Below are 23,886 nucleotides of genomic sequence, written 5' to 3' on the forward strand. Positions count from 1 at the left end.
TTATATATGTTTCAAATTTTACATTATTTTTAAAAAATATCATGAAATTAGGTAAAACTTAAATTAACTTTAAGTTTAAAAACGAAAACTATTGAAAATTTTTATAATAGCTCTCATCTTTTTAAAATTTAAACGAATTCAATTGTTTCAAACCTAAAATTAGTTGATAATTATAGATTGTTGTTGGAGTGAAATGGTGTTAGAAACATGGAAGGGAGGGAGAAAGACTTTGTTGTTTTAACCAATAATCCATTCCAACTCAATTCTATGACCCAATTACTTACCACCTATTATAAGTTTTTTAAATAATTCATATTCTCTTTTTTTTTCCATTCCCTTTTTTTGTTAAAATAAGTGTGAATTATCAAAATTGAATAAATAATAAAAACGATAATATTGGACTAAACTCAGAAAAATTGTATTAGGTGATAAAAAAAAAAACAAAGATGATAACACTTTTATTTTTTTCATTTGACGACGATAATCTCTTTTTAAATTTGTTGTTTTTGCAATTTAGACAATGTAGGTGACATGAACTTTATTATCATAAATTATTTTTGCTATTTTTGCAGACTTAGAAAACTTGAAAATTAATGCCACATAAGAATTTAGAGGTAAAAACTGAATGCTAAATTGTAAAAATGCTCTTAACTTTGTATTAGGGGTAAAAAAATGTGCTTAAATTTTTAAAATTTACAAAAATATTTATAAACTTAAAAAAATAGTCTTATTGTTAGTTTTGAATTAAAAAAAGAGTAAATTGTTGTTTAAAAGAATACACGTAAAAGCTATCGAAAAGTTTAGTAAATATTTTTAAACTTAGATAAAATTTAAAAAGACTATCATTGATCTAAAATACAGTGAATTTGAGAAACTATTCTAAAAACTTGGGTTGAACCAAAACTATTCACAAAGATAGGGTAGTTTTCGACTCATTCATTCTTTTTAATTATATATATATATTACTTGTGGGTTCTATGATTGGTTTTTTCATTATTTATATATTAGTAGAACCTACCCCTTTTCTTTTTCATTATATATATTAAAGATTTCAATTATAAAAATATATTTACTTATTCAAATTAATATCTTTAAATATATTTACTTATTTTAATAAGTAAATATGTTTTTATAATGTGAAATATTTAATATATATAATAAAAAAGTAAAAGTGTAGGAAAGATAAAATGAGACCCACAAATAATATATATATATATATAAATAATTAAAAAGAAGTGATGAATCTAAAATTAACCTATTTTTATCCATAGTTTTCATCTAACTCCATTTTTTTTAGAATAGTTTGTGAAATGACTGTATTTTAGAAAAAAAAGTTTAATTTTATGTTCTAAAGTTGTAGTGGGTGAAAAAATACACTTAAAATTTGAATCAATCAAAATAATTTAAAAATTTTATTATTTGAGTTTGGAGATATTAGAAAAGTTTTTCATGGATTTTTTAAAAGATATTTTCGTAACAAAACTTTTAACCATTTTTTTCCAAACTAAGATCAACAATGATTTTGAATCTTTTTGAAAATATAGATACTAACATTGTTTCAAACGGATTACAAAGTTTAGAAGCATTTTTTATTTTTAATTTAACAAAAGTTGAATATTTTATTTGGAATTGAGTAGTAAAATCTTGGTATCACTAAGGTTTATAATGACATGTCGACGATAATTAAGATATAGCTTGAATTAACCCAGTTTTAGCTAAGAAGAAGAGGCTCGTTTCCGCAAAAATCCGCCATTCTTGAAGGTTCCTTCTGCCTCAGCGAATTATCCAGAAGCTCGTGGAAGTTGGCAGGGAACTGAGTTTTAAATCTCGCATCTTCCCAGACCGGCTTATTTTTAATCTTCCATGGCTCTCAACCCTAATCTTTTTCCAAATGGGATGCCCGTTCCCTTCACCAACGAGCTTTTCGTATTGGCTAGAGATGGCGTTGAATTTGAGATTGATAAGATCCCCGGGTTAGTTCCGTTCTTCTTAGTTCCTTTTCGATACCCATTAACGCTGTTGGGAATTTGCTGGGTTCGTGATTTCTTAAATTGTGTCATTTTGATGGTTGCTTAATTTTGTTTCTGTTTTTTTTTTCCTAAATTTTTCCTGGCTTAATTGGTTATCCGATTTGTGAATTTTAGTTGATTCTGGGCGCAGAGAGATTCTGATCGGCCTTAATCATGGAAACGTTGTATATAACTTTATTTTTTTAATACTGTGTTCGATGGGTTTGAGATGTGATTGGTTATTGAAGTTTTCATACTGTCTACGCAAGGAGGAACTGTTGAATTTAGGGGCTTGTTTGTTATTTATTTACTTTATTTCAATTCAATGTTAGAGATTGTTTGGAGTCCCTTTTTGTATGTTGGTTTTTGCTTGGCTCGTTGTCTTTGAATTTGCTATGGGCTGAGTAGCAGGAACAACTTTTAATTTATTATGATCCAAAATGTGTATTCAATAATTTCTTGCGAAGAATTACACCCACTGAATAGAAACATTAACCTAGTTACAATGAGCACCTAAAAAAAACAGGCCATATGTAGATAATGAAGAAGCATAACCACAAGACTAAATTACCTGGATGCATGCTCATTTGTAATCGATTGTCAATGGTGCAAATAAAATCTTATGGAGCAGCTTTCCATGGTAGAAGAAAATCTTATGGCTTGCTCTCAATTGAGTCTTTCTCTGGTTTCTTTGGGGAGAATGGAGTGGACGCATTTTTGGGGACACTTCCTATCTTTGATCATTATATGGATGTGCTCCTTTTTCATGCTTTGCATTGGCGTAAATGTAAACACCCTTTCAGTGATTATAACCGTTCTTCTTTAGTTCCTAATTTTTGAAATATAGTGTAATCCACCATTAGGTGTTTAGGGTTATTACCCGTTTATTTCACTCATCAATGAAATTTGTTTCTCTTAAAGGGATTCAGCAGGTTTTGCATTTTTTTATGTGCATTTTAGAAGTGTAACGATTTCATTTTGCTCCTTTTTTTTTTCGTATGCAGTTTTCCCTTCTGAATAGTGTTTGGTCCCTATACCGAAAAGGAAAAAAAAAAAAAAGGAGAAAAAGAAAAAAAGAAAAGAAAGATGTAAATGCCACCTCTGTATCAATTTCGATGAACTAGGTTGTAAATGGCAGGGATGGGGCATGGCCATAATGGGTTTTACCTCTTTCTTTCAGGGCTAATAGTGATCGTGTGAAAGCAAAAGGGACTATTTACTTATCAAATGTACGCATGGTCTTCGTCTCAAATAAACCAGATCCAGTTTTTACTGCATTCGACATGCCTTTGGTATGGGATTCACTCTTTATGTTTACTTCCCTTCTTGATGCACTGTTCTTGTAATTGTCTATCTATGGGACTGAATTGTGGATAACCAAAAGGATAAACAAAAGGATTTTTGTTTTCAAATTCCTAGAAGGCTGTATTAAGAATACTTCCTGTTCTCAATTAGTTAACTGACGCCTTTTTTTTTTTATTGTGAATCTATCTTTAAAACACTTAACCTGCTCATTTTGTTTTTCGGTAACTGCTTCATATTTAGTCTAATAAAGGCAAATCTTGTTTCCTAGAAAACTATTTAAATTCTTCTCAATGCTACATCATTTTTATCCCTCAAATCACTCATGTTTCCTATGACTTTTTACATTTTCCCAAACCATAGACCTTTTAAGAGATAAATGTCATTACTTCTACAAATTCAATTGATTTTTCTCCGTTCTGTTAGCTGTGGGTTTGGTTTTTAATTCATTGCATCAATTGTATTCTTAGAAATCATTAGACTTCTCACCCTCCGTCCTAGCGATTATCCACATATGTCCTTTTCCCTTGATAGCCAAATCGTCCACAATGTTCACTGTTCACCGTTAATCACATCCTACCTGCTTCAGTCTTCAAGTGAAAATGGATTGTTGTGCATTTCCAACGCTGGTGATCACCCCAAACCCTTTCAGCAATCACCTTGGATGTGATTCATCACAATTTTCACTTAGAATATTCTTTCCATCGGGTTCTTGCACCTGAGCATTCATACACAAAATTAGTCTTTTAATAACACTGAATGACTCCGCCCTCACTTTCTCTCCAATTCCTTCAATTATTACCTCTTTATACATCATCTAAGCAAGACCTCTTAAAAGTCTTAATCCACCCCATGTTATGCAATAACCTCAGCTTATCATACTTTTGATACCACCTTCCAAGCTTGAAGAAAAGACGTCCCACGTTTTAACCACCTACTATTCTTGTATAAATCTTCTACCTCCTGAGTCATATGGAGTAGAGCTTTGTTGACATGAAAAGTATTGGTCTTACTATCTGCACTATTTCCTTTATATGAGAACTTTTAGATATTGTAGCAGTTTGCAAGTATCCTCAATATGAAAAACACATGAAATGCAAAGAGCTATGTCTCTCCTACAATCCACCCTCTATGAATTGACGCACCAAAATATGACCTCTTCGCAAATTCTAGCTTCTTATATTTATAACCAAGGTACCTCTATATATCTATCATCGTGGTTAATAAGATCTCACAAATATTTCCAACATGTCCTTTGGCTGCCTGGCCTTAATGGTACTCTCACGCAATCTTTGCGGAAAGGCGGCACTGTTAAAACACATTGATGTCTTTGAATTCTCACGGCATCACCTTGAAGCAACTGAAGAATAATCCTATTATTGAGTCCTTACGACCTTACCTTGGATTAATATATCCTCTTTTCATTATGTGTCTATATTCTTTAGTCCTAAATAGCAATCGGACTGCATTATTCTATTTGACATTTCTTGCATTGCAATCTAATGTTTTGCTTGTTGCTTTTGCAGCTCTATGTTCGTGACGAGAAATTTAACCAGCCAATATTTTTCTGCAACAATATATCTGGATTAGTTGAACCTGTAAGCATGCCAACTGTTAGACAACATCTTGTTTAGTATGTCCGAGTCCTACTTTAGCTGCCTATTTAATACCTTATTACAGGTGGTGCCTGAAGACCAGCACAGGGCTCTCTACTCAACTCACTCATTTAAGATTTTGTTCAAGGAAGGGGGATGCGGTACTTTTGTGCCACTCTTCTTCAACCTGCTGTCTTCAGTGAGGCAATACAATCAACATATGAATGCAGGTCCTCGAGTGGATCCATTGCAGGCAGCACAAACTCCTGTCGATGAAATGATGAGACATGCGTACGTAATGTTGATTTTAGTCCAATTTTGTTTCATTGGAAAGTTGGAATTTGTCATTTGATTATGCTCTTGCCGTTAAACTTGCAGATATGTCGATCCAAATGATCCAACCAAAATCTTCTTACAGCAGCCAGCAACGGAGTCCCAGTTAAGGAGGCGAACATACCAATCCCAACCAGCTGAAAATGCAATGTGAAGTTGGTTGAAAAACTATCTCATACTATAGATTTGTTCCTTTGTTATTATCTACAAGAAGTGAGGGGCTTGATGATGCAGCGAATGAAGACTTGTACAGTTGAAAAACGTGTTGAATCTGTAGTCACGAGCGGTCAATTGTCTACTGAAGTTTCAACTTTAACTCTTCCAATATGTTATTTTGCATGCTGATGCATGGCATAAAGTAGTATTTATTTTGTTAATGTAATCTATATGTGTTATACTAAAATAATATAATAGAATTTTTTATGGTCTTCCGATTGTATGAGTTCTGACGGCTATTACACACATATATACTTTTTTTCTTTTGACGTTTGGCGTTAATTTGTGGGTTCTTTTATGAAATTTAATAAAATCTAATACTCTGCTTATATTAAAGTCCACTCTCGTTTTTTATATCGTTGGGTTACAATATTAGATATCTTTAGGTATTAAATTTATCTTTACCCAACAATATTGGATATCTCTAGATATTATCACTATAGGAACTTTGATTTACTATTTTTATGGTATTAGGCCAATATCTTTGTCAAAAATCCAATAATTCTTCTTCTTCTTATTATTTTTTTGAAAATCAAGATTATTTATTTTCTGTTGGGGTTTTATTGCGGGTTTAATGAAGTTCATGTTTTCAGGAAAAAAAATTCAATAATTCCAAAACTTTAGGGATATAAAATAAAGTTTTATCTCATCTGGACTAAAAAGTGTATTATTCTTACAACTACTTTTATTATTTTATTTTGTGAGGAACGTCTAGAGTTTTCAGTCTTTGCGTAAAGAATTGTTATTCCTGTGAAAACAATTTCGAGTACGATGTGAAATGATTTGGCCAATAATCCTGAAATCAACGCAAAACAAATCTGAATCGAGGAAGATAGAGGATGGCCAGTCTGTTGAAGCCAACGCATACTCATCGGCATCCCCATTCCCATCCCGTCCTCCATCATCAATCGCTAAGATATCACAAATTCAAGCTCCCCATAGCTCTAACTGGACGTCAATCTCGCCATCAGTTCATTCGACGCACCCGAATCAAGTGCAATTATCAAGACTCCGGCAACGAACAACCACCTCCTTCTACTTCCACTGCGTTGCAACTCTACTCTGATATTGAGAGGTACCCACTTCTCTTTTCCTTCTTTTGTGTTGTGGGCTTCATTTCTTTCTTCTCTTTTCGGGAATTTTGTTGCTGTTTCCATGATTATAGTCAATTTGTCTGGTTGATATGCTGGGAGTTGTGATTGTTTTGTTAAGTCAACTCCTGCTAGTTCAGCGTTTTCCCGTACTTCTTTTTCAGTTTGCTTTAATTCATCCGCAATGTGTGTGTATTGATGTTGTTGACCCCTTTTCAATTGGGTCTTCCTTAGAAATCCATGAACGTGGAGTTCGAGAGAGTTAGAATAGGCTTGGGATAGGGAGAGTGAGAAAAGTGATAGGGGAGGATATAAATGAGAGGGAGGAAATTTCTTGTATTACAGTAGTATATTTATTTCTTACCACAGCTTTTAAGGTTTACATGGGCACTATGCATTAAATATTTAATTAATCAATAAATTATTTAATGACATGTCAAATGCTAACAGAGTATTATGTACTTTCGTAGTATTAGAAATATTCCCAACAAAAGGTAGCCTCATAGAGCGGTGCGTTTTTTATTCAGCAGGATTTAGTTTGGTAGCAATTGGTTGTTGTTTTCATACAAAATAATAAACACACACATACAAAACACCGTGTGACTAACTAACATAGGAGAAGAAACACATATAAGGAGTTCAGTTAGAGAATATGAATTACATTTTAAATTTTACATTCTATCATTCATCAATTACTATTTGAGTTGAATCATGAATCATTGCTTGTATGAAGTAAATGGAATCCTTAATTTTCAATGTTTATCTTCTTGCATACCGTTGCTAAGAAAAAGTTTCTCCTATGTTCCCAGATTACTAACTGAGACAGTTAGGCAATCACAAGAGGCCTGGGGTGGTTTAAAAGACTGGACAGAAGTTGAGGTGATCTACAATTACCATATCTTTCATTATTTTATTGATTTTCACGTTTGACTTGAAGTCCATTGCTTTCCATACATGTATTGGTACATATAGTCCACGGAAAATATACATTTTGCAATACTCTTTAGTACCTTTGGTAAGTGGAATAGTTGTTACTCAAAAGAGGATGGCTCACTCATATTCAAGTGGTCCTTTTGAATCTACCCTTCCCATTACCATCTGGTTTTGGAAGCCCTAGAAAAACTAGTTCGATTGCCATCATGGTTTGTGATTTTATTTGGGAGGCCCTATTGAAAAAAGGAGCTCACATCTTGGCAACTGGAAGATTGAAACTTTTCCAACCTTAAATGGCGGGCGAGGAATTCTTCACAGATATTGATGGGGCCAAAGCTAAAAAAAAAATAAAAAACTCCGTTGGAGTAACGCGGTGAAAGCAGTGCTGGCAGATCTATTGTTTGAAAGGAACAAAAAAGTCTTCCATGATAAGGGTACTCCTTAGTTTACTAGATTTGAAGCAGCCCGACTGACTGCATCCCCTTGATCCTCTCTCTCCAAGGCTTTTGTAGATTATTGAAGTCAGGAGATTAGCTTGAACTGGACTGCTCTTATTTCCATGAATTAAAATCCCTGCATTCTGACGTGGTAGGTCCTTGGTGGCAGATGTGGCTACAAATGATCAGATGGAACTCTTCCTTTAGATCTTTCTCGTAGTTTTGGTGATCAATCTTGTTTTTTGATGGCTATGACTGTACTGTTTAAAGTTTTACATTTCTGGATTGTTTTGTCTTGTTCTATGGAAAGAACATTGTTATGTTACTTGTAAGTTTCTTTTTGGATATGCCCAGTTTAAATTTTTTGGATATGTTACTTGTAAGTTACTATGGGGTGTCAACCTAGTTGAGATGTTCGGGTGCACCGTCTCATTTCATTTACTTAATGTAGAGGTTTGTTTCTTGTTCAAAAGAGAAAAAAATGGCAGGTTTGGTTTAGTCTTAACCAAGGATAGGAACAAAGTCTCCTCTCTAAAGAATTTAGAAATTCTATGGAGTTTCTAACCACACCTTGGAAAATTGAGAGCTAAATGTTCCACTATCACCTTTGACAAGCTTCCCTCCATTTGCTAATGTTTAGCTCTGAAGTCTTTGGTTTGGCATTCTAAGGCATATAGATTTCCTTTGCAACTATATTTCTCCCAGAACTGCTGGTGGTAGCTGCTCTTCTTTTGGCTTGAGGATTTCTTCAGTAGAGGCATTGTGGAAAAATGTTTGACTCTTTTTTCCTTTCCATGTAGCAGCAAGGCAGTGAACTTACTTGGGGACAACAAAAATGGGGGCTGGAATCTCAACTTTGGAAGGTGGCTTAGGCTTATATATCAAGTTACAACCGACTGGAAAGCCTTTTACATTATAATCAATAGAAGGATTTTGTAGGATGCGAAGTAGGGTGTTTCTCTTCTTCCCACTCAGGGTTTTTCCTTGGTAATAACACATTTCATTTTGGGACCCAATGGAGATTCGAAAGTGGGCTCTCTCCCCATAGAAGAGAACCTTATTTAGTCAATTTTGAGTTGCACGAAGAGAATATTTTGCTTGATAGGAGGTATGCTTAATCTCATTTAGTCAGTTTTGAGGTGCACTTCAATCTACTTTATTATCCTATTTGGGATCCTGGGTTAGGTTACTCAATAGTAATACCTTGGAGAAGCTTATGAGAAATTTTTTATGAGAAGGTATTGAGGAGTGGAAAGATTTTCATTTAGTAAGGTGAGAGGTGATTTGGTTACAAAACCAGTGGATTTTAGGAATTATATACAGGTAACTTAAGTGCCTGAAACAAGGATTTGTTGGCTAATAGTTGTTGGACTTCCCTTGTGAATTTGAAATCTTACGATACAAGGTCAATATGAGCAATTATAGATGACCACTCCCTTTTGGATGGATCTTGGGTGGGTTAAAGGTACTTCCAGTGATCCTTGGGAAGGTATCTCTAAATAGCTCTATTTCTTTTCCCAATTCTGTTCATTGTTCAATCGGTGGTGGGATGAATAAAATTTTTGGGAGTATAAATGGTTAAGGTTGCATTTCCTGTAAGAGGACGGCAGGGATTTTGATCATATTCTTTGGATCTATGTTTTTGCACAACAGTGAGGGGTTGGTTCTCCAAGGTGTTTGGCTTATCCTTTGCCAAGCCCAGGGGATCTAGAGATATGATTGAAGCATCCCGTCATCATCCACCCTTTCGCAAGAGGGGAGGTTTCTGTGGCAAGTTGGGGTGTAAATAGTTTTGTTGGTTCTTTGATGTGAGACAAATAGAAGAACTTTTAGAGGGCTTGAGAGGACCTCGAATGATGTTTGGTCCTCCATAAGGTTCCATATCTCTCTCTAGATGTCAGTAGCAACTTTTTCTGTATTATTCTTTTGAGGTCTTATTTTAAACTTTTACTTGATTGAAGCCCCTTTCTATGTTTTGGTTCTTTTTTTTATTCTTTTGGGCTTTGTTTTTGTATGACTCTGTATTCTTTCATTTTCTCTGAATGAAATTTCAATTATTCATATAAAAAATGAGTTTGTATCAAGGCTTAGGATGAAGAACCACTGGGCACAACATATTTTCAGAATTTCCTTACACAAGCTAATAGAATTTTAGGAAATAGAGCCTTCATTTTTTCCCCATTCTTTTCTCAGAAATTCTTAAGAAAGTTATCTGCATTGTAAAATTTCAGGGAGCATGGGTTCTCAAACCACGAAACACAACCCCAAAATATGTTGTACATTTTGTTGGGGGTATATTTGTTGGAGCTGCACCTCAGCTTACATATCGCTTGTTTTTGGAGCGCCTTTCCGAGAAGTGAGGCTTTTAGTTTTACTCTCTGTATGAAATCATTTTTTTCTATTTAATATTTCAATAGGTCACATATCTTTTCTATACTTGGATAGCGATGTGTATCTGTCTTTCCGAGTGTTTTGTTCCTTTAACTGGCACCAGAACTTTTTAACATACTTCCTTTTATAGTCCTTTGATCTGTTAAACTTCTTAAAATGGTTATCCAATTTCAGACTAGTTGTGGTACTATGTTTAATTGTTTGATAGACTTTAAGTCCATGATTTTCAGATCTTTGTAGACTATATACTTATAAATAAGAAACGAAGAAGATTTGATCAGACACTATTATGAATCAGGGGTATTTTCATCATTGCAACACCCTATGCCAGTGGATTTGACTATTTCTTAATTGCGGATGAAGTGCAGTTTAAATTTGATAGGTGTCATCGGGCATTTCTTGACTCAGTGAGTTTTTCTGTTTTCTTCTTTCTTCTCTTTCTCTTATTTATGATGAGAAACATTCTCTTTTTCATTCCCCCCCCAAAAAAAATCTCGAAGGGAAAAGTTAATTAGTTAATCATACAGGTACAAGATCTTCCCATTTTTGGTGTTGGCCATTCTCTGGGATCTGTCATCCACCTTTTGATTGGTATCATAACATCTCTTTATTTATGTCATGTCAGGAACTCATTTGGTTTGCAGCAAATTAAATGGGTTAGATTGCTAACTTATCTCTTCATCAGGATCAAGATATGCTGTGGAAAGAAGTGGAAATGTATTGATGGCATTCAATAACAAGGTAATTTTGCCATATATCATATACATGAATTTGGAGTTTGTTGGATAAAGACAAGTCCAATACCAATTTGTCAGGTTTGAGCATTTATTACCACGAAAGGGTAGATATAGCTTCTTTGTCTAGGTCGTCAGAACTAGTGTTTGGGCAATTGCATGAAAACGGAAAGGTTTTGTAGCACCTAAGCACATGGACGAAGTGCATGTTTAAGACGGGAAATAAAGTACACCTTATGTAGAATTTTCCAACAACTAAATTTTATAGCTGATAAAACTGAACCTTACATTGAGGAGAGAAGTATCTGGGACATGATTATGGTGATAACTTTGATAATAAAATAAGAGAGTCATGCATCTTGTAAAGATTGTGAGTTTTCTTCATTTTTCTGATGTGGGATCCTCAACATGCCCCTTCAAGATAGTGAGTGTCTCTTTGTCACTATTCTTAGGCCGGTTCCCAATTTTTGGTTGAAATTTCGTTTGTGCTTCTTGGTCCTTGATGCCATACTTGATAAATGTGAGGTTTCCAATTGCCAATAAAAGAGTGAGTTATAAAGATTGTGGTCTCTTCATCTTTTCAATGTAGGATTGTCAACAATTTTGTTTTGGCAGCATTTTATGTGTACTTTCTACTTTTTTGTTCTGTTTTAGAAGTTTTTTCTTAATTGGAAAAAGAAAAGAAGAGAAAAGGCCTTAGCATCAGGGATCAGTAGTGTTAAGGCATCTGATTAAATGTCTTAATAAAATAAGTCTATGCTATGCCATATAAAATTTGTTATGTGATAGCATTTTTATTTATTAGTATTTACATTTTATGCTGTTAATATGTTAATCAACGTCTTTATGTTCATTTTGTTGTTATTATTATTATTATTTTAATATAGAAACAACGGGTTACATCGAAAAAAATAAATAAAAGAATACAAGAACATAATGAAAACCAAACCTCCAAAAATTCCTCTAGAAAAAGGGATTCCATCCAAGTATGATGCTACCTAGAAACTGAAGCCCAAAGGCTTGAAATCTCACCAAGAGCAAACATTACCATGGTCCTCCAGGAAAAAAGCTATGAAGCTCTACTCATGTGTTGTGATGTTTCTTTGTTCGTGTCACCATCTTGAATTTTAGAGAATTGACAAAAGTTCTCTGTTCCCAGGAGGCAAGCTCAGCTGTTCCTTTGTTCTCCCCGGTGCTTGTTCCAATGGCTCAAAGCATGGGACCTCTCTTATCACAAATTGCATCATCACCGACTTTTCGTCTAGGGGTAAGACATTTTATCTTTTTATGATTCTAGTGATTACCGTGCATGGTTTTTTCAAAGCTTGCTGTTAGAGTTTCCAAATGTAGTTTTGAGATATTTGTTATTCTGAAATTTCATGACTATATTTTGTAGTGGATTAAACACAATCATAATTTTCAATTTTGCAGCAGTTGTAGCATAAACTAACACGAGTTGGGTATTTTCTAGGTTAACCTATTTACTGTTTGCTCTATGGGTCTAAATTCTACAGATTTTGGGGAAAAAAAGGAATGAAATTGTACTTACCAATGTGCTGCCCTTGAGACTCTAAAACTATTACATGCTCAATCTATATGAACAGGAGCTCTGAAAATGAATTCGGATTCTAAACATCATCTCATATTAAAATGTAGGTTAAAAGAATTTATTTTCTGCTTTATATTTTCATGCATATTCAAATTCGTATGTATGTATATAGGTTAAAAATGTAGATACATGCATGCATACACACAACACATATATGTACATGTATGTATATACAGGTGTATATGTATGTAGGTGTATGAACATATAATTTTGTTGTGAGGTAGGTTTTTAACCTATAATTTTTTATTAGTTTTTAATAATGGATATTGATTTTTATGAGAAAAATAAGTTGTTATTTTAACAAATCTGAATAATATTTGATTATTAGTTATAATATGTTTCATCTATTTTTTTAATAAACATCATAGAGAATTTTATTTGCTCATTTTGTTTTATTTGTTATAGTGTAATTTTTTTGAATGGAAAGAAGACAATTATGTTCAAGATTAACTTGATATAGACTTCAGTATAGTATACAACATATATATCTGTATCAAGATTCATTCATTATGCATTTTAGGGATAACTTTTATGTATCCATTAATTTAAAATGCACTTTGGTAATAAATTGGGTGTATATCATTAGTGTACCATGAACTTGGAGATGCATTTTGATAGTAAATCAATTATATAATTGGTAGATATAAAAATAAAACCAGAATGATAAAAAAATATGGGAATGATTTAAAATACTTTTCTTCACTTGAAAAGTTAAAAAGTTATAGCTAGATTCGCAAATATACGAAATATTTTGCTACCCCTTTGCCAATTCCCTTTTTCTTATCTGAAAATAAATACACAAAATATTTGCTACCCATTACCAGTTCCCTATTTGTTTATACAAAAATTGTGGTGTATAATTTCTATTTGTTTTTTACTATAGGATTTCTGGCTACTTGAGAACTCAAACCTGATGCTTTAGATGGATAATGCTTTCTGATAGAGAATTGGATTATCAGTTTTCTGCACTTCTTGTGTCTTCTATTTATCTTGCTCATTTCCCTTGTCGTTTGGTAGTTTTTATCGAAAATCAAGAATCTCGTCTCTTGTTTTTATGCATCTGCAGGCAGAGATGACAATGAAACAATTAGAAAATCTTAGCCCTCCAATAGTGAAGCAAGTTCTTCCTTTAGTTGAGCAGCTGCCTCCCTTGTACATGGATTTGGTGAGGGGAAGAGAAGATTTTACTCCAAAGCCAGAGGAAACTCGACGAATTGTATGTTCATTGCCCACAATAACAAAAAAATATTTATGCATATTGTTTAGTTCTCTATTTTTTTTCTTTAGTAGTAGGGGTGGCTCTACGAGGACACAAGTATTTTATTTGGCTGCTTCTGATAGTTTACATTTGGTTTTAAGCTGTTTAACTTTATAGCTGGGTTTTTGTGTTTTTATTGTTGGATTTTGTGCAATTAATTATCTGGCTTTTATCAAATTTGAAAAGGGCACTGACTTGAACGCTTAAACAAGTTCAGAATTGGATGGATATAGAATAAATTTTGCTGATTGCACAATTACGTTTACCCAAGTATAAGAGTAAATAACGACTTCTCTTTGGGAAAAATTATTAGCATTTCCTGAGATTGCCTAAGTTCTCTGTTAGGCCACCATCAGTACAGGAGGAGCAGAAATGTAACTGTGGAGGGAAGTGTGTTATATTGTGGGAGTGAGGGACGTTGGAAGAATGTTGGGGGAGCGATGACCAACGAGAGTGAGAGAGGAATCTTTTTTGTGTAAGGGAGGGTAGTGTAACGGTGAGGTTGAGAGTCTTTCCTTTTCATCTTTTTGCTAAGTAGTGAATTCTCAAAAAGGGAAAGGGATGTGCTGCCTTAAGGCATTTCCTTGTTCAATAACGTCATATTTGTAAGAGATACCTTACATTCTCTAAAGATGGCAGCTGACTTCTGGCATGGTATTATTTTGAGATTTCTTAAATGATATATGACGTATATCTTGCTGCTTAACTCACTCCCTCTGCAAACTGTTTGGCATTATTTTGTGTTTGTGTAGCAATTTTGGTCTTCTCGAGTTTGTGACCAAAGTGTAAATTGCTTGCAAGGTTTTATACTTGCACTGCCTGTGGTCTTCTCGAGCATTTTGTAAATCACTATCACTAAAAGATGGATAGTGATATACCTGCACTGCCTGTCGTCTACAGTTCACAATTAGGGTAAAAGAAATTCGTAGACTCTAGTTGTAGAAATGCTCTTACTTGTTCTTGTGGAATGCTGATCAGGTGAAGTCATACTATGGCATCTCCCGCAATCTTCTCATAAAGTTCAAGGATGATACAATCGATGAAACTTTGATACTAGCTCAGTTGCTTAGCTCGGAGTCTGCAATTAGTTCAATGCTGGACATGTCGACTCGGGCGTTGCCTGGCAATCATGGGCTACCGTTGCAGCAGGTCCTCCATCTCACCCCATTTCATCATCTATGAAAAATGAAACACTATTTTCTTATTATTGCCATTACCATTTCCGAAAACATCAAAGATGACAGGATTGAGATTTGATTCTTTTTGGTTCTCTTATCTTATTTGAGATTGATTAATTTTTCTCCTTATTTATAGGGCCTTCCCGACATCCCACCAGCAATGGCGGATGCTGTGAATAGAGGTAGTGAGCTCTTTTCCAATCTAACCGCCGGAACACCTTGGGAAACCGTTGCGAGGGAAGTGGGAAACACATTAGGTGTAGACTCGAAAATTCTCCAAGCTGAAGCATCCAAGGATTTAAACCTGCTTGTGGAAGTGGTAACATCTTGGATGTCTTCAAACATAGGTCCGAAACTTTTGAGGCCATAGATGCTGTCATGGGCTTTCAATTTGCCACCATCCCATATATATGTTCAGTGGATGTGTGATTCTGCATTGCTCAACCCTTCGGTTAATGTTCTTATCTGAATGCAATATTGTTCTCAACGAGCCATACACGCACAACAGCATGGCGAGTCGTAAGTTGTGGCATCTTTGGAGTTTGGACTGATTTTTGCTTCTTTCCATAATGTTCTGTTTCAAGTAGACTTGCTATTGCTGTAACTATAAACACTTCCATTGCCTTCTTGGGATCACTATTTATACAACTTCACAGACTATATTTGTAAATCCACCCATTTACTCTTGTGTAATTACTTCATTTTTTCTGTTTGTAGCAAAAATATAATGTATATTTCTCAATTTAAGTTTAGTTTCTCACAGGGAATAGGAAATTGAAGGTGGTGTGTTTGAGTGGTGATTACTAGTTCAAGGTAGTTTGGACATGTTCCTCTGCGTTTCCTTTTTATATATATAGAAGAACCAGAAGCATAAGTATTTTGTAATCGACCATGTTTTCTGCTTTCCTTCTTTAGAAACGTTTCTAAAAGTGGTAGAAATCTATACTATATATAATTTATAATAAGTGTGAAATGACTAGTTTTACATCTTTATTTTATTGGTACAACTTTTCATAATTTTTATTTCATTCTTGGTCGCAACTATTTAGGTCAAAGTGGTTATACATTCTTTGATGTATGAGTGTAGAGCGATTCTAAAAATGGAAATAATTTTTCATTCACAAGGTTGCCAAGAAAGCTGGATGTTTTAGATTAGGGAAAGAATTGGTATAATAATTTTTCTAATTGGTTCACTTCCCTTGGTGGAAAATATATTAGGTTCTTTCGGTTGCTCTTCAGATTTTGTGAGTATTATCTTTCAAAGAGAAGATAAAAACACGTTGAAAGTGAGAGATATAATACATTTTGGTTAATGTGTTCGTTAACTTGTTCATTGACATCTTTTTTTTTAAAAAAAATGAAATCTATAAATCAAACAACTAAACCGACAACAAGAGTTTTGTCATAAAGAATCGAGGAGACAGCAAAGGGAATATTATCCTTCAAAAAACAAAACAAGAAAGAGGAAGAATAAACCAAGTTCACAAAAGAGTTCCAAACAGAAGAAACCGTCAACCTGACTAGTGAGTGTGCAACCATATTACAAGCTTTAGAACATTTAGAAAAAAACACTTAATCAAGTTGACATCTTTGACTAGTTGAACTATATCGAATTTGAGATTAACACCGAATAATTTATTTTAGAACACATATTTCGAGTTAAAATGAATAGATAATATTGATTAAAGAAAGGTAAATCTATAGGAAATGGTAAAAATGATTGATACATTGTGATAACTTGCCATATTTTGATTATGAGAATCTATTGTTGATAGATTGAGACAATTTGCTATTTGTAAATATTTGTTTTAAAGATTAAAAATATTAATGCAATTGTTTTTTTAGAGGATGAATGCAACATTTAAAAGTTTAAGATTGTTTTTTTACGTGAGCTAGCGAACTATTTTCAAGATAAACAATTTTTATTTTTATTTTTATAAGCTATGAGTATTGAGAAAACTTTAAAAAAATTCAGTCCAATTACATTTTTCATCCAAATTTAAGATCGTGTGTGAAATATATATTTTCAAGTGTTTAATTTAAAAAATAAGTAGCAACCTTCTAAAAAAACTTTTGAAGTGTATTTTAAATAATTTTTTTTAAGTAAAAAAAGTTTAAACAAAAATGAATTTTTTTTTTCATTTTCAAATATATATAAAATATAATAAAATTTTATATTATTTGATAGATGCTACCTTCATAGTATATTGGTAATAGAATTGAAGTGCCTTCAACTATATGAGTTATTGAATCTAAGGACTTATTTGGAAGTTAATTTGGTGGTTTGGAAGTTAATTTGAATTATGTTTCATGTTTTTTTAGATGTGATAAAATTCTATTTCTTAAAACAATTTTCAAATTCGATAATCCAAGTAAATTCTAAATTTTTTTTATGTTTTAATTCCAAAATTTTAATTTTACATTTTAAAGAGTTACTGGTTACATAGAAAAATATTTAGAAACATAATATGTTATATTATAAATTCAATTAGTGTTTTTTAATATAATACATATTATGTAATGTATTATAAATTATGTAATAATTACAAATTTGATACCTATATCTTGAAATAGGTTATAATTAAATTTAGTCCTTGGTTCCATAAAATCATGTAAAATAGTGACTACAAAATTGTTAAAAAGAGTATATGAAGTTTTCTAAAAAACGATAGGTTAAATTCTAAGCTTTTTAATTTTTCTCGAAAGTCAATCGAAGGGTCATAGGTAAGATTCATAAACAAAATTCCATTGCTTGTTTAACTTAGCAGTTAGCATCGGGAGAAAAAGGCGATTGGCATTTGGGAAGGGTCCGGGTTCGTTCATCAGAAGAAGTTCAGTGACGAAAAACAAGCGACACAGGTTGGAAATGGCTTGGAGAGGAAAGCTATCCAAGAATTTGAAGGAGCTTCGGATCTTACTCTGCCAATCATCTCCTTCAAGCGCCCCCGCTAGGTATTCCCTTTCTAATCTCTCTTTTACGCTTTATGATCCTTTCTAAATCTACAAAATCCTGCTCCTTCCACACCTTTTCACACATCCTTTGATTAACATGGTTTTGGCTCTCACAGGGCTTTTGTTGAAAAAAATTACAAGGACCTCAAGACTTTGAATCCTAAATTTCCAATATTGATCCGCGAATGCAGTGGAATCGAGCCCCAATTATGGGCTAGATATGGTACTTCCTTGCCCTCTACTCCCCAAATGATTTCATTTCTAGGTTTCGAGATTTTATGCTTTCCTTGCTGCTATACTTCAATTGGTTGATAGGCGTAATTGGTGATGTTAACTAATCTGCTGGGTCGTCCTTCTTTGAAATTGATTCTTACTTTCTTCATCTATTAGTGATCGAAAATACTCTTTCCATGGTAGATAGTCAGGTCATGGTATTTTGAAGTCTCCATTTCCAGGGATGTTGTAGATGCCCATCTAAACGAATTTGTTCTATGTTTATTTTGTTAAGCTTTGCAGTTTTCTTTTTATTTTCTTCTGTGAACTGTGAAATTTGACCCGTCCTGTAGTTTCTCGAGTAAATTAAAAATCAACGGGTTCTATTCCCACGCTGACATCTTCGTTTTACATTCAAAAATGAAGGATAAATTAGTAGCACGAGAGTTTCACTGTGTCCTATTTTCCCTTCATTGTCATCCAAAGAAAACGCGAGCTGTACTTACTTTTGTTTATATCGGTGGCTGATCTTTCAAGAGAGACACTCACGAGTCATGAATAATAGTGATATAAACTTCTGAACTCTTACAAATGCAAGGATGGGTTTTATTTGTTGATTCACTTTTTCTGTTTAACCTTTTGTCTAAAAGCTAGTACATGTGAGGAAATACAGAACAAAAGAGGTTTACCACCTACCCACAAATTTTCTAAAAAATGGATCTTTATACCTATCCTCAATAGACGTAGAGAATTTATTGCAGTGCACAAAAAATGAAAAACTCTAATTCCTGGGCATTCGGAGGAGCCCCTAATCTCATCGGCTGAAACCTAGCAAAAAGGGTGTGGACCATAATTGCTCTTAATAACCTTGTGCCACAAAGCATCAGTCCCAAAAATAAAAAAATAACATAGATCAGAGGGGTCTATCCCTCACACACTGATCTTCCAAAAAATACTTTTCCTTTCCCTCCCCACCACACAATGAACCAAGTGAGAGAAAGAAGAAAGCTTATAAGAAATATCCTTCCACATGTTTCGGTAAGTGTGTTAACCCTACCTGATGACAACCCAAAAGGATGAGATGAGGATCATACTTGCTCACAATAATTCTTTGCCGAAGTGTTCCAGGCTCAAAGGGTGGAAATGCCAAAGCCATTTAGCCAAGAGGGCTTTGTTGCAAGTCCTTAAGTTTCCAATTTCTACCCCCCCTCACAGGCCTCTCAATGATCTTCCATCAAACAAAATGCACATGTTTTTCCTTCTTCCACCCCTTTCCAAAGGAAATCGTGCACAGTCTTCTCTATGCTTATACAAGCCAACCAAAAAGCGCTAAATAGAGAGGAATTATAAATGGAAATACCACTTAGAACCAAAGGGATTATAAGTTGGTCTACAAGCATTAGAGAAAAGACATTTATTGTGAGAGGTCAGTCTCCTCCTAACCTTAACCACAGGTGTTCCAAAAAGAAACAAATTTAGGATTACCTCTAAGAGGGAGACCTAGGTGGGAGGAAGGGAGAGAACCAAGATCACAATAAAAAAAATCCCCCCAACCGCTAAGGGGGCGTTTGGGGTGTGAGTAGGTCATTATAGACTGTGAATTATAATAATTTATGTGTTATTATAGTTTGTGTTTAAGGTGCGAACTATTATAGTCTGCTTGGGGTGCTAATTATTTTAGTCCATGTATTGAGTGCATATTACTGTAGTCTTAATTATAATAGTATGTAAATTAAACGTAGGTTATATTAGATCGTGTATAATTCTTTTGTACTATTATTCTTTATCATACAAAGAATTATCTACATGAAATATAAAATTAACTAGATTTACATTTTTGTTAAAAAAATTGTCTTTTTTTTTTCGTCATTTTTCAGAGATACCTTAGTTAACATGAAATTGTTAAAAATGTGCTGTATGGATATAATTCATGTCTTTCTCATTCATAAAGCTCCCTTTTCTGGAGGTACAAAATTGGTTCTAAATTAAAACATATAACTCATAAGTCATAATTACCCTACACTTCTCTAGTTAATTTGTTAATTTGTTTAATATTTTGATATTTTGATTTTTTTTAGGTTTTGAAATAAAATTCCATAGACTTTTGTTACCTTAACTAATTTAAAAAAGATCATAGTTTTCTTTTTTAATCATAATATGCTAATTTTAAGTCTTCAATCCAGTTAAATGGACCAAAGAAAAAAATGAAAATGTTATTAAACTAAATTAGAGATTTCTGCACCTATAGCGTAAATAAATATGCTTAATTACACAATTGCAGTTTAATGAGTCATTATTTTATTAAAAAATGTAGCCTAATTTTATTTTTCAGCTCCCCCTAAATGTGTGTGTATATATATAGATATATAGATATATAGATATAGGCATATATAGACATGGACATATATAGATATAGACATATATATAGACAAATACATATATACATATATACATATATATCATAGCACTATCTCCTAAAATGTAAAACCTTAATTTTAAACAAATAATGGAAGAGAGAATTTTAAAACAGACATCTAGTAATAATGATAAGTTTTAAACCCTTTTGATATTTTGCTTAAAATAAAAACACAAATGTGTTTGACAACTCTCTTTTAAAAGTGTTTTTATCGAAAAACTTCAAGTTTGACCAGTGGTGAATGAAGATTGGTTGGTGGCGGTCGTCGTAGTTGGTTATTGGAAGTTTGTCAGTGGAGTCACTGGAAGTGGTGGTAGGAGATTGGCCGGCGACGGTCACCAAAAGTGGTGTATGAAAGTTGGCCGACAAACTTTTTAACCCTTGAAACAAACACCCACTTAGAGTTGAAGAATAGTAATGGGTGTTATTTGAAATCCTAGTCCTAAGTTCCAACTAAAATTAGCCCTTACTCCAAACAAGTAGTGGGCTATTAGCCCACTCCACCCGATGCCTCAAACATGCCCTAAGCTTTTCTTTGTCGCAATTTAGCCAAAATCGACTCTTGCGCCCGTTGATCTTAAGCATATAGCTTCAAAAAAGCATGCATTAAAATTAAGAATGAATTCTCCTTACTGGAAGGATTGTGTTGTTGGCAAATTGAAGGTGAGATAAGACCCTTTCTCTTTACCGACCTCAAATAGCTCAATAATTTAATCTTCAACAATCGGGAAAAAAGACCTTATTCAGCACATCCACTACGAACAAGAAGAGAAAAGGTGGTGAAGAATCACTTCATCTTAGGGCCCTAAAAGCCCTTATCTTGCCTTTCAGACTCTCGTTAATGAGAATAGAGTGACACACATTTCTACTTAGCTTGTCCAATAGTTCCAACGAACAGCTTTAGGAAGGGCTATTGTTTGACTTATTTGGATTGAGAGGAATAACAAATTTTTTAGGGAAATGGAGAGATCAAGTGAGGAAGTATTATGTTTGCTAATAGACTCTTCTCTAATTATGATCTTTCTTTGATTTTGTTAGGTTGAAGCTCTTTTTGTAGCTCTTGTGGTTTTCTCTTGCTTCTTGCTCCTTGTTTTTTTGTCATGCTCTCCTGCTCTTTTTGTGTGCCATGCATTCCTTCCATTCTTTCTCGAGAAAAGTTCGGTTTTAGGGAGGGTACTTTTTTTTCCCTTCATTGGTAATTTACTTGACAGCAAACTGTACACTCCATCTCAGGAGGGTGCTCGAAAGGTTAACTGATGACTGTTGTGTAAAAAGAGATTGAAACACTCATCAAGTGAGGAAGCATGAGAACTTGGGGGAAATGTAGATGTTGGGTTTACCTTCAATTTTTATACGGAATGTTAGCAATACCTATGAGTGGCTCCCAAATAAAAGGTCTGAACTTTTGATAACTATTTTCATCCTTCCATGCGCATTTGCCCAAGTTTGGGTCAAGGATTCCAGAATCCATTGTGATGACATTTAAAAGAGACTTGTAGACTTGCAGCAAACAAGCAGTCATAAAGCTACAAAAGGATGGAAATATCCATCGGTATGTCCATATAACCGTAAATTGAAGCGTTTAATATCGATATTAAATATCCATGGATATCTTCATCATCTTCTATAAATCATTTTCTTAGTCCAATATGAATAGGAATTCTACTATTATATGGATAACTTAATTTGGGAGTAAAACAACTTAATTATTAATATAGATAAATTTGTGAATTACATTAGTACTCATCAATATCAATATTTTATTAATATATCCATAGAACTAAAATCTTGATATCGATATTGACATCGATATTTTAATCATTGGCTACAACCACTTGTCTTCCACAACCCTAAACATGTATTTGACAAGGGTATCTGTGAGAGTGAAAGATGCCCGTTATTTTAGTATCCCTCCAAGGGTTTTCTCAGGATCTGGTGTTTGTTCCATACCTTCCATGTTAGTCTCCTGAAGGCAATACCTCTTTCAACGAAAGTGGCTTTCTAAGGGGGCTTTAGTGGTTTTGATGATTGGTAGAGTCGATCATCAGCCACCTTTAGAAACTCCCTGCTGTTTTAGCTAATTCTCATGCCTACTAAACTTCGAATTGTAGAAGAATGCAGTAGAGGTGAAGAAGAGAAAAAGAGGAGGCTTATGCAAATCGACAAAGAGAGCTTGTGGTTATGGAAATTGGAATTACCTTGATGGTATTATGAGAATGAGAGATGACACTTCCTCAAACAATTGGGGAGATTGTCACCTGGAAATTGGAAGTAGTGGACGTGCTTTGTTTGCCTTTTTAACCATCTGGTTTGGCGCATGATCACAAGGAACAATTGGTGAATGATAATAGATGTTTCTTATGAATGCTAATATCTCACGAGTTTCTTTTTCTAAAGAGTTATCATGTGCTGAATTTTAAAGGATCTGTGATTGCAGTTTGCACTTTTTATGTTCGTTTTGGTTACTGCAACCAATTATTTTTCCTTTTGATTTGGCAGACATGGGCATTGAGAGGGTTGCTCGTCTGGAGGGGTTGAGTGAGGCACAGATCTCAAAGGCACTCGAAGACCTAGTGAAAGTCGGGGCATCATGAAGGAATGATCTGCTGTGCTATTGTTACTGGCAACTGACGTTAATAAATGCACGAGTGGAACTTTTGTTGAGATGCACTGTTTACATTCTTTTCGGTCTGCTTCTATGAGATTATTGCTCAAAGATTCATCTTGAGTAAACTTGTTTCTGGTACGTAAGCCTATTTGTTTATATGAATAGTTTCTCCGGGAGTGTTATCATAATGGATACTTCTTGCAATGAGAGATTAGATTGAAATATATTAAAATATGAGAGAATATATTTGAAACCATGAGGATAAATTGAAAAGCACTACAACGTTAAGTAGTAAAGCATTTGATGTATTTAGCCTTTTGAATGCACACAAGAAGTTGGTAAGTTTAGCAAAGTTTTAAAGTTGATGAGTTTTGGGAGTGGCTTGTTTTTGTTTTATAGACTACTGTGGTCTTCGAAGATGCTTTGGTTGACTCTATTGTGGTCTTCCTTTGAAACTTTTGAACCGTCTTTTCAAAGACTCCTTTTCCCTCTTTAATTGTTTTATAGAATCAATAATTTAGCCTTTTCCCTCTTTAATTGTTTTATGGAATCAATACTTATAAAAAAAAATGTCTCAACTTTATAATCAGGTTGAAACGAATATTCGTGAA

At 33.8% G+C, this 23,886-nt stretch overlaps 3 protein-coding genes across 3 annotated transcripts; all 3 read left to right on the top strand.

The window, feature by feature from the left end:
* Window positions 1-1,673: 1,673 nt before the first annotated feature.
* LOC101208147 lies at window positions 1,674-5,724 on the top strand. Its single transcript, XM_004141102.3, has 5 exons — window positions 1,674-1,973; window positions 3,190-3,301; window positions 4,838-4,909; window positions 4,992-5,197; window positions 5,285-5,724. The coding sequence occupies exons 1-5, from the start codon at window positions 1,864-1,866 to the stop codon at window positions 5,391-5,393; spliced, it is 609 nt and encodes a 202-aa protein (XP_004141150.1). The 5' UTR covers window positions 1,674-1,863; the 3' UTR covers window positions 5,394-5,724.
* A 394-nt stretch (window positions 5,725-6,118) lies between these two features.
* LOC101208391 lies at window positions 6,119-15,892 on the top strand. The gene is made up of 10 exons (XM_004141103.3): window positions 6,119-6,530; window positions 7,356-7,425; window positions 10,148-10,272; window positions 10,606-10,714; window positions 10,835-10,898; window positions 10,993-11,048; window positions 12,201-12,308; window positions 13,717-13,866; window positions 14,887-15,057; window positions 15,223-15,892. Exons 1-10 carry the CDS (start codon window positions 6,295-6,297, stop codon window positions 15,454-15,456), a joined length of 1,323 nt encoding a protein of 440 aa, XP_004141151.1. The 5' UTR covers window positions 6,119-6,294; the 3' UTR covers window positions 15,457-15,892.
* A 1,890-nt stretch (window positions 15,893-17,782) lies between these two features.
* Window positions 17,783-23,587, top strand: LOC101208633 (NADH dehydrogenase [ubiquinone] 1 alpha subcomplex subunit 2). Its single transcript, XM_004141104.3, has 3 exons — window positions 17,783-18,038; window positions 18,155-18,261; window positions 23,167-23,587. The coding sequence occupies exons 1-3, from the start codon at window positions 17,953-17,955 to the stop codon at window positions 23,259-23,261; spliced, it is 288 nt and encodes a 95-aa protein (XP_004141152.1). The 5' UTR covers window positions 17,783-17,952; the 3' UTR covers window positions 23,262-23,587.
* The last annotated feature ends 299 nt before the right edge of the window (window positions 23,588-23,886 follow it).

The sequence above is a fragment of the Cucumis sativus genome, chromosome 3, assembly GCF_000004075.3.
Source record: "Cucumis sativus cultivar 9930 chromosome 3, Cucumber_9930_V3, whole genome shotgun sequence".
Classification (NCBI taxonomy): Eukaryota; Viridiplantae; Streptophyta; class Magnoliopsida; order Cucurbitales; family Cucurbitaceae; genus Cucumis; species Cucumis sativus.

What these genes read in the sequence shown, in the direction of transcription:
- LOC101208391 (XM_004141103.3), top strand. Translation starts at nt 6,295, where the DNA reads ATGGCCAGTCTGTTGAAGCCAACGCATACTCATCGGCATCCCCATTCC. An exon ending in AAGACTGGACAGAAGTTGAG is followed by an intron (nt 7,426 to 10,147) that starts GTGATCTACAAT and finishes GTAAAATTTCAG; the next exon opens with GGAGCATGGGTTCTCAAACC. An exon ending in TGATGGCATTCAATAACAAG is followed by an intron (nt 11,049 to 12,200) that starts GTAATTTTGCCA and finishes CTCTGTTCCCAG; the next exon opens with GAGGCAAGCTCAGCTGTTCC.
- LOC101208633 (XM_004141104.3), top strand. Translation starts at nt 17,953, where the DNA reads ATGGCTTGGAGAGGAAAGCTATCCAAGAATTTGAAGGAGCTTCGGATC. An exon ending in CCTTCAAGCGCCCCCGCTAG is followed by an intron (nt 18,039 to 18,154) that starts GTATTCCCTTTC and finishes TGGCTCTCACAG; the next exon opens with GGCTTTTGTTGAAAAAAATT. An exon ending in CCAATTATGGGCTAGATATG is followed by an intron (nt 18,262 to 23,166) that starts GTACTTCCTTGC and finishes TTGATTTGGCAG; the next exon opens with ACATGGGCATTGAGAGGGTT.
- LOC101208147 (XM_004141102.3), top strand. Translation starts at nt 1,864, where the DNA reads ATGGCTCTCAACCCTAATCTTTTTCCAAATGGGATGCCCGTTCCCTTC. An exon ending in GAGATTGATAAGATCCCCGG is followed by an intron (nt 1,974 to 3,189) that starts GTTAGTTCCGTT and finishes TCTTTCTTTCAG; the next exon opens with GGCTAATAGTGATCGTGTGA. An exon ending in GATGAAATGATGAGACATGC is followed by an intron (nt 5,198 to 5,284) that starts GTACGTAATGTT and finishes TTAAACTTGCAG; the next exon opens with ATATGTCGATCCAAATGATC.